This window comes from Danio aesculapii, chromosome 16 (assembly GCF_903798145.1).
Source record: "Danio aesculapii chromosome 16, fDanAes4.1, whole genome shotgun sequence".
In the NCBI taxonomy this organism is placed as follows: Eukaryota; Metazoa; Chordata; class Actinopteri; order Cypriniformes; family Danionidae; genus Danio; species Danio aesculapii.
This window is the reverse complement of record NC_079450.1, coordinates 54053593-54064139: the sequence shown is the minus strand read 5'-3', so window position 1 is coordinate 54064139 and position 10547 is coordinate 54053593. Positions and strand designations below refer to the sequence as shown.

At 37.8% G+C, this 10547-nt stretch overlaps 2 protein-coding genes across 2 annotated transcripts in view; both read left to right on the top strand.

The window, feature by feature from the left end:
* The window catches only part of LOC130243863 (cytochrome P450 4B1), a 23801-nt gene extending 21889 nt beyond the window's left edge, over positions 1–1912 (top strand). The window contains exon 12 of the mRNA XM_056476167.1: positions 1481–1912. Coding sequence (XP_056332142.1) covers positions 1481–1652 — 172 coding nt within the window. The 3' untranslated portion in view covers positions 1653–1912. The remainder of the gene's footprint in view (positions 1–1480) is intronic.
* Positions 1913–8078: 6166 nt separating this feature from the next.
* Positions 8079–10547, top strand: part of arnt (aryl hydrocarbon receptor nuclear translocator) — a 36322-nt gene continuing 33853 nt past the window's right edge. Inside the window, exon 1 of the mRNA XM_056475154.1 lies at positions 8079–8380. Within this exon, the coding sequence (XP_056331129.1) occupies positions 8362–8380 (19 nt within the window). The 5' untranslated portion in view covers positions 8079–8361. The remainder of the gene's footprint in view (positions 8381–10547) is intronic.

The window sequence follows — 10547 nt, the reverse complement described above, 5'->3', positions numbered from 1 at the left end:
AGCTGTTGTTTGGTTTGGAGTGTCTGTCGCTCAGACCTCATTTCAACCCACATGAGAGTGAAAACTGTAGGAAAGAAACGCTGAGTAATCAATGTGTCTGAAAATATCGCACTGAAAGAGATAGTTCCCCCAAAAATGAACATTCTGGCATTATTTACTCACCCTTCACTTGTTCCAAATATATTTGCATTTCTTGAACTCAAAAGAAGATATTTTGAAGAATGTTGAAAACGTGTAACCATTGACTTCCATACACTGTAAAAAAATCTCCCTAAATTAGCAATTTTCTGTATTTTGTGATTCATGTTTTTATTGTGTCAGTATATTTCTGCTTTTGAATTGCATTATGGGAGCTTGATCTTTTTTCCAACACCTTTTAACCTTGTAAAGTAAAAAAAAAAGACTTTTATCAACATTTTTAATAGTGTAAAGTGCTATATTGTCTGGGTGGGTGCTGTATATTACGCTACAAAAACCTTGTAATAAATTGCAGTGCATTTTCTGTTATCTTACACACTTGTTTCTCATTATTTATTATCCATTTTATTATTTCAAACTACTAAAATATCAATAAAAGTCACTTTGTTAAACTGTAGAGTTGAATTTTCAACATCAGAAGTGGACAGAGCAGAGATCAACATCCCATAATGCAATTCACAACCGTAAATAAACTGTAAATAAATCGCAAAATACAGAAACTGTTAATTAACTGATATTTTTACAGTGCACTTGATATCAATGGTTCCTCCTTAGATTTAGCATCTTCTATCTTTCTTTTTCTCTCCAGGTGAATCTCATATACTGCCTATAATATTGCCTAGTCTTGGAGTTTTTCTTTTATTGTTTCAGCAAATAGGATCATAAAAAATTATTTGTTGTATTCTCCAATAGGGTATATGCCGAAGCATGCTAATAGGACTTTTAATTTGCCAGTAACCTGGGTTAATCGTTTCCGGTGAAGTGTATGCCGATGCAAATTCGGCGCGTTTAAGGTCTGTTTTCTTTAAAAATCAGCGATCTCCACTGGCTGAGTGATATCTGATATAAAATGGGTCTCAGATTGTACAAGAAGCACTGCATTAAATTACAATTTTCCCGCCATGTCTTTATAATATGAGCATTTATTTTACCCCAGTATATTCAATGGAGCTTCTGCGCTAGCCTGCCGATTCTGACGGGCGCGTACGAGCAAATGGCTTTTGGTCTCGTTTTACGCTTGAGCAGCTAAATGAATCCCAAAGTCTGTTTAACTGATTGTATTTGGATTACTTTACAACATCGATGCTGTAAAAGGAACCGTATAAAATGGGGGGAAAAAACTCAATAACCGGTCACCGGAAGTTTATCAGTATGGGAAAAACACTAGCTGGGCATATACCCTATTCCCTGCGCTCTGGGTTTACCTATGGCGACTTCCGCTGCTGAGAAACCCGCAAAGGTGAAAAGGCTCCATAAAGCTCTGGTGTGTATTTGATTGCAGAAACTGCATCGGACAGAACTTCGCCATGAATGAGATGAAAGTAGCAGTGGCGCTGACGCTGAAGAGATATCACCTCATTAAAGACCCCGATCACACCCCGAAGATGATCCCTCAAGTCGTTCTCCGATCTCTCAATGGGATTCACATCAGGATCAAACCTGTAGATTCATGAAAACGATTCATAAAAAGCTAGTGAGTACACTGAGCCTGCTGTACATGCTAGGAGGCGTCATTGATCATCATTAGCCCTTTGACTGCCGCTCTACAAAATGGTTGACCATGGTTTTACTGTTTTAAGTTATGATTGTTAAAGTAGTTTAATCAATGATTGATTTTAAATAGTGGTTTACACTACACAGCATTGTTGGTCTACAAAGAAATCAAACAAACATAATCCTGTTGCACTACACTTGATTTTAATTTTATTGTAAAAAAAACAACAACAACAACAACAACAATAAAACAAGTTAAATGAGAATCAGAATTTTTTTGCATACTTCAAAAAATAAAGAGGATTTAGTATTCAAAATGTTTATGTAATATGTAAATGTATATGTAATAATTACGGTACTTTTACCAGAAACCGACATATCAACCATTTAGTAGAGGTTGATATTTTAGAAATTATGGGATGTGTTGGAAAAAAATGCACTGAGTGGGTTAACTAGCGACACTAGGGGTTAAGACATGCAGTCCAATTTTATTTTTTCTTGGTGGGGTAGTTAAAGGATTAAGGTAATGCAATCTGTTTAGCTCATGGAGGGTTAGTGAACAACACAGATTTGTAACTGGTTTTAAACAAAATGTTATTTTTTTTTAATGGTTTTTTTTGTTCTTGTTGATTTTTTTACTATGACAAGTGTAAACTAATTTAGTGATTAAGTTATTGATTTACTAATTAAGTTTATTTATAAACAAATTTCGTGAGGATCACGTGCTTATGATTGTTCACAGCTGTTCCAGCATTAGCTCATGACTAATTATCCTATTAGACGATTCTTAACTCACTATAAATAACCATAGTTTTCTCATCTCAATATCTTCGTCTTGAAGAAACCCCTCGCCCCCAACCAACCAACCAACCACCCACCCACCCAACCAACCAACCACCCACCCAACCAACCAACCAACCAACCAACCAACCAACCAACCAACCAACCCAACCAACCACCCACCCAACCAACCAACCAACCAACCAACCAACCAACCCAACCAACCAACCAACCACCCACCCACCCACCCAACCAACCAACCAACCAACCCACCCACCCAACCAACCAACCAACCCACCCACCCACCCACCCACCCAACCAACCAACCAACCCACCCACCCACCCACCCACCAACCAACCAACCAACCCACCCACCCACCCACCCACCAACCAACCAACCCACCCACCCACCCACCAACCAACCAACCAACCAACCAACCCACCCACCCAACCAACCAACCAACCCACCCACCCAACCAACCAACCCAACCAACCAACCAACCAACCCACCCACCCACCAACCAACCAACCAACCAACCCACTCACCCAACCAACCAACCCACCCACCCAACCAACCAACCCACCCACCCACCCAACCAACCAACCCACCCACCCACCAACCAACCAACCAACCAACCAACCCACTCACCCAACCAACCAACCAACCCACCCACCCAACCAACCAACCAACCAACCAACCAACCCACTCACCCAACCAACCAACCCACCCACCCAACCAACCAACCAACACACCCACCCACCCAACCAACCAACCCACCCACCCACCCAACCAACCAACCCACCCACCCACCAACCAACCAACCAACCAACCCACTCACCCAACCAACCAACCCACCCACCCAACCAACCAACCAACCCACCCACCCACCCACCCACCCACCCACCAACCAACCAACCAACCCACCCACCACCACCCACCCACCCAACCAACCAACCACCAACCAACCAACCCACCCACCCAACCAACCACCAACCCACCCACCAACCAACCCACCCAACCACCAACCCACCCACCCACCAACCAACCAACCAACCAACCCACCCACCCAACCAACCAACCCACCCACCCAACCAACCAACCAACCCACCCACCCACCCACCCACCCACCCAACCAACCCACCCACCCAACCAACCAACCAACCAACCAACCCACCCAACCAACCAACCAACCCACCCACCCACCCACCCAACCAACCAACCAACCAACCAACCAACCCACCCACCCACCCACCCAACCAACCAACCAACCAACCCACCCACCCACCCACCCAACCAACCAACCAACCAACCAACCAACCCACCCACCCAACCAACCAACCCACCCACCCAACCAACCAACCAACCAACCAACAAACCCTACTTTCCATTCTTTCAAACGGGTGACATGGTGGTCAGTGATTAGATTAGCGCTGTTGCTAGTGATGGTGATATGAAGCTTTCTGAACCAGTGAAGCGCTCGACTCAATTGTATTGGAAAAAGGTTTGTTACTCGAAGCTTTCTAAATCAGAGCTCGCTGAGGACCTCTTCTGGTTAAAGAATGGTAAAGCACTGTGTTGCAATGTCAAATGTTCACAACTGACCAACTCATTCATGTAGTACAACAACAGTAACATAAACAAATAACTCAATTACTGTAGTTTTTACACATAAGGTATATTACATTACACCACAGATGACTGTAGTAAAATCCAAGGTGTTCAAACGTATTTGCATCTTATTCCAACTAGTCCTTCAACCACTCAATCGTTCCAAACGGGGATCGAACCAGCGATTCCTGCATGGGAGACGAATGCTCTAAGGAGGTGGCTGTGTGAGTGAGGCTTTCGGGCAGCATTCGCCAGCTGGTCTCCATTAACCACTATACTACGATATGCAGTGGTTTTCTTTAAAGATAGTTGTAAAAAAATACGCTAATACACTATAGTATGCTTCAAAACCTTTTTACTATAAATGACTATTGTATTTTAGTTTAATTAAGTGCTTTGAAACAGTAGAAACGTATGTAATCAACACCTAATCTCTCGCTTTACACTTTACTAAGCCATGGGGGTGTTTAAATCTTTGAATCAAAATTCGAAGCAGTCATGTGGGTATAGGCGAAAGTGAAGCTGATCACGTGATGATGGCTAAACGAATCAAGCTCCGGTACACTGCTTCACTGCGAGATGTATCGTTTTTTTTATACATGCTTCGAAGCCTCGGCGCACACCGTCACATCACTAGCTGTTGCCTCATGGCAAGAATTCCCCTGCTTTAATTCCCTTCTATACCAGGCGACATTTCTGTGCGGAGTTTTGCTCAGTCTCCCCGTGCTCGCGTGGGGTTTTCCCGGGTCCTCCGGTTTCCTCACACAGTTCAAAAACAAGCACCCTAAACAATTAATCCAAAATATTGTTAGCCAAGCTCTGAGCACACCTCTTCTCAGCATCCATATCTGACACTTAGCTACAATAAGCAAGGAGGGAGTCATCGAGATCTACCTGAGCTCAAACTCCCCTCTCGCCCTGCAACAGAAGGGAGTCCGGGTCTCGAGGATCTTATAAGCTCAGGGCTCTCTCCTGGGACAGCATGCCAAACAAGCTTTATTATCAATCATCAGCTAAGTGTGAACTGTTGAACTGGTTATTATTGAAGATAGCTTTGTCTCACCACAGAATAATAAAACTGATGTAATTTACTCATCCTTGTGTGTTTCCAAAGCTGTAAACTGATGTTGATGCTCAAAACTAAAGGAGGTATGTTGATGTGTGTTTGTGTCCATGTAATGAAAGCCTATGAGAGTCACTGTAGTGTTTGGAAAACGGTCCAAGATCACCCTCTACTGGGTGTTTCACACATCAACAACATTATACTCAACTGTTTGGAATAAAGGGGCGGCACAGTGGCTTAGTGGTTAGCACTGTCACTTCACAGCAAGAAGGTCGCTGGTTTGAGTCCCGGCTGGGTCAGCTGCCATTTCTGCGTGGAGTTTGCATGTCCTCCCCATGTTGGTGTGGGTTTCCTCTGGGTGCTCCGGTTTCCTAGTCCAAACACATGCACTATCGGTGAATTTATTAGCTAAATTGGCCATAGTGTATGTGTGTGTGAATGAGCGTGTATGGGTGTTTCCCAGTACTGTGTTGCATCCACTGCGTAAAATATATGCTGGAATAGTTGGCGGTTCATTCCGCTGTGGCGACCTCTAATAAATCATAGACTATGCCGAATGAAATGAATAAATGTTTGTAATAAAAGCCAAGATTTAATGTTGACAACTGCTAAAACACTACAGCTCATCCACTGAACTAAATCTGCTATGGTCTAAACCAGGGGTGGCAAACTCGGTCCTGGAAGGGCCGGTGTCCAGCACAGTTTAGCTCCAACTCTGATCAAACACACCTGCTTATAGATTATTAGTCATCTTGGAGACACTGATGAGCATGTTCAGGTGTGTTTGATTAGAGTTGAAGCTAAACTATGCAGGACACCGGCCCTCCAGGAACGAGTTTGCCCACCCCTGGTTTAAACTCTACAATCTCATCATTAAAAACTTGATCACGTTCAGGCAGTTAGACACAGTTTGCAAAACCCTACACACATTCATTTGTTCACTGGTTTTAATGCTAACAAATAAAGCTATGCCAAAATTAAACGTTGGTCTTAAGTCTTTTTATTATGATAAAGGTCATTATCATATTTTAAGGTACACTCAAAGATGTTGCTTGTTCAAACTACTTATTTAAAATGAGTTGAAACAAAACAATTTTTGGGGGGGACAACTTAATTTTTTATGTTCAATCCACTAAAATTTGTTAAATCGATTAAGTTAACTTAAAGTTGCAGTAGGTGATCGTCTTCAGAAACATGTTTTGTTGTGCTGGTTGAAAGTGTCTTCACATTCCAATAGTAATGATTAATGTAAATGATCTAAATGTGTTTATAGGTATTTTTATATTCTGGATAAGGCATAAGAATAATAAAATGTTCATCCAATTCGTGCCTATATTTCTTTATTATTAAATTATTATTATTATTGTTGTATTATTAAATCTATTAAATTATAATATTTTTTGATTGGGCAAGTGAAAATCTTTTCCAACTGGGATATATATGTATTTTTAAATCCTTAGTTGTTATCCCTGTATAAGTCTAAAATGTAAATCATAATGGTCTTAAAATGTCTTTAAAAGTCTTAAATTTAGCCTGGTGAAACTTGCAGAAACCCTGTTTTACTAATTGCATTTAATTTAAATGCTCAAACTAATACATTTTCATATAAAAAAAATAAACAAACAAATAAATTAATAAAACAACATTCAATTAAGTGTGCGCGATAATAACATTTACATAAAGCTATGTAGGAATAGGTCACTGGTCTCTATTGTAAATGAGTGGTATGGGTGCTCTTTTAAAAGAACGCCAAGTTCCTAAAAGTTTTTGTTCCAGCACAGTGTGTAGGGAACAGGGTGTAGTGAACACTGTGAAGGGAACATGCGGATTGGAATGCAGCTCTGCAAAGACCTTCTGAAGACAAGAGGAAACGCCACTCTAGAGTCTTTTTCGAGTGCACCACATGACCTGCAGCGGCCATTTTAATTGGCTGCGAGCTACTTGAAAGAATGTAATCACTATAAAGGTCTGTGCGATAATGTTTACTTTTTAAATGCACATTCTTGTCTGTTTTTACACCATGCACTGGTGAATGTTAAGCAAATAATACTAATAATCATTATAAATGTTTATGTTATGAACATAATTTGTCTCGCCTCTGCCTGAAAGGATTTCACTTTCATCAGTTTTTTTTATTTTTTTGTTAACCTTTCCCTTTGTCAAAATGTCACTTTTAAGGGGTTTACAAGCAATGTTCACTAAACAAATAAATATTAATAATAAATTATAAAATATAAATAAATAATAACGGTAATAATAAAAGTATCAGTAACACAAATAAAAATAAAAACAAAACAACATTAATTAAATTGTAGTAAAATTGAGGAAGTGTTTTTTTTTTATTGATTCCAAAGACAGTTAACTATAATATTGCAGCAACTTTGAAGCTTTGAACATTAGAAAAAATACCGCAAGGGTGTTACATTAGGCAGATAACATTTTAAAGAAAAAATATTTAATAAACTAAATAAAAAATGAGAATAAGAGAAAATTATATAGGGTCATATATCGTACACTCACAAAAATGATGTTTCCTGCTATTTATTTAACTACTTATTTAAGATTAGCTAAAACAACACAATTCTTGATTTTTGGGGGGAGGAAAGTTAAATGGTTTAGGTTCAATCCACTCGAAGTTTGTAAAAACTGATAAGTTAACTTAACTTCCTTCATGTTGTCCCAACACAAATCGATTGTGTGGAACTCAAGCCATTTTGACCAGGCCAAAATTATCAAATATAGATAAATAAAATTTAGTCAATTAGTAAAAACAGGCAATGTTGGAGTCTTCTCTAGAAATGTACACTTGTGAATGAAAAACTTGTCCATTATAATAAAAGTGTTTTGTTTTTTGACCATTCTCGCGCTCTGAGTGGCGCTGCTGGCTCCTTTAGAGCCTCTAGTTTCCTCCTCTGACGTACATTTGCTGCTTACTGGAAGATTACACGCGCCATCTTGGATCAGGGCAGGTTTTTAAACTGGAAAAAAAGTCAAAGAGCACCAAGGAAGAAACAACTATCAAACGTCTCAAAGATACCGCACGAGCTGGACGAGAAAATGACAGCGGGTTTAAAGTCATGACATCGGTTTAAAAGCACTTTTTAAAGAAACTCTATCGGAGTAAAGAGAAGCTAACATTGGAGCGGGAGGATTTCCCTCAGCTGCTGGGAAACTAGTTTCGTATGTTTGCTAATATAAACACCTTTACCTGTCGGACATGACATCAGGTAATCCAGGTAACGTATGATATTGAACAGATTGCAGTTGAATGTCTGGGTTGTGATGTTTTTTTGGTCGAGTTTTTCGGTTTAAGCTAGCTCGAGCAGCTGTTGTGATGGAGCTGATAATAACACCGAAGCCATTAGCGCTTTGCTAGCAGACGTCAGGATGTGTGTTTTGTTTTTTCGGTCAGTAAGGAGCGATGACAGTCTGATGTTTAGCTGTCATTTACACACACTGTCAGACACACACACAGACTCAAAACAACAGATCTATCAGATTTAATTATTTGTTAGCTGTGCTTATCAAGAACTCCTGATCTGTACTTCATGTAAACAGAACACTCATTTCTCTGTTTTCGGCGTCTTTCTCATGCATGTCAGGAGTAAACCTGCTTTATTTTTTGGTGCTGTGTAATGTGTTTATTTTTGACATAAATAAACAGGTTTATATGCGCAATAAACTTGTGTAAACTTAGTTTTAAATAGCGAGAGAGGCTTCCCAAATGCTAATGCTACATGTTCAAAACAAGCTGTCATCAAGGGTTATGTTTGGACTTTCTTTGAGTATCCATGTTTTATGTGACACATAGCAGAATTAATAGTAATATTTACTCAGATATGTGAATAAAATGGATCATTATTAACTCAAATTGAGTTGAAACTCTTCAGTAAAGCTCATCAGCTGGTCGGAGATCATTCACATTTGGAAAGTATTGAATGTCAAGCTAGATGTTATTAACCTAGATTTTTTTCTAGAATATTAATTTATTTATTAATGAACAGGTAGTGTCAGGTGTAATTCGTTACAAAATAACCGCTTACTGTAATTAAATAACTTATTAAACTAAAAAAGTAATGTTAATTTTAGGTAAAATATTTGCAGTTGCCTATAATGTACGTGCCTAATACTGTAAATAAATCAGTATTTATACAGCAGTTCTCTATAAATCAATTCAGAGAAGCAGAATAATTGTATTTTTTACACAAATGTAATTATATTTATTAGCACACGTTTATCAATACTTTCACGTTTAAGAATTGAGTCAAATTAGTTTAGTGTAGTTTATAGTATGTATAAAATATTGATTATTTTGCAACGTTTTGATTAGTTTGGTACACTAGTATAAACGGTATATAAATTACATTTTCATCTATCAAACAACTGCACATGCTTAACAAACAATGAACTGTGCAAAAACTGACCATGTGTGTTAGTATAAAACATTCGTTAGTTTGAAATGTTTTGATTTAATACATATTTAACTTTTCTTAAGTATTCAATTTTAAAGTAGAGCTAAACATCCTTGTTTAAGAATTAAATGTGTAGTTTCTGTTGTCTTAAGCATTGAGATTTATATGTATTTTATTAAATTATGTATATATATATATAATTTTTTTTTTTTTTTTTTTTTTTCTCCAAGTAATTAAATTCTTTACTGACTAATAAAATTACTTACTAATTAAAAAAAGTAAATTTTTAAAATACAATTTTAAAGATATATTGTAATCGTTAAGCTGGTTTTGTTCTCATAATAGTCTCTTTTTAAAGCTGCTTTAAAAACTTTGTGATTTTCATATTCTGGATTGAAGTTTTCAATGTCGTTATGTTCTAACAATGTTATTACTGCACTTTAAAATTCTGGTGTCCATCTTGAGACAGAACTAAGACACCAATTGGGTATTTTAAGAGCAGTTAAACTGCAAAAAATGCTTTTTAAAAACTTTTTTGAAAGCCAAAAAACATTTTAAATCAAGAAGCACTTTCTGGACAAGCAAATTGTCTTGTTTTAGAAAATAATATGTCAACATTAGTGAGTTTTTCCTTAAACAAGCAAAATAATCTGCCAGTGGAGCGAGCTAAATAATCTCATGTCAAAAGGAAAAACAAGATTATTTTGCTTACCCCATTGGTAGATTATTGTGCTTGCAATTAGTGATTATTAGTTCTCGAAAGTGTTAGATTTCATTAATATTTATGTTATATTTCTGCATTCTTAATTAACTTTTGCCCTGAAGTTTTAAAGAAATCGAGAAAAAATAATATTTATTTATTTTAATTTTATTTTATTATCAATAATTTATATATATATACAGTTGAAGTCAGAATTATTAGCCCCCCTTTGATTTTTTTCTTTTCTAAATATTTTCCAAATGATGTTTAATAGAGCAAGGAAATTTTCAC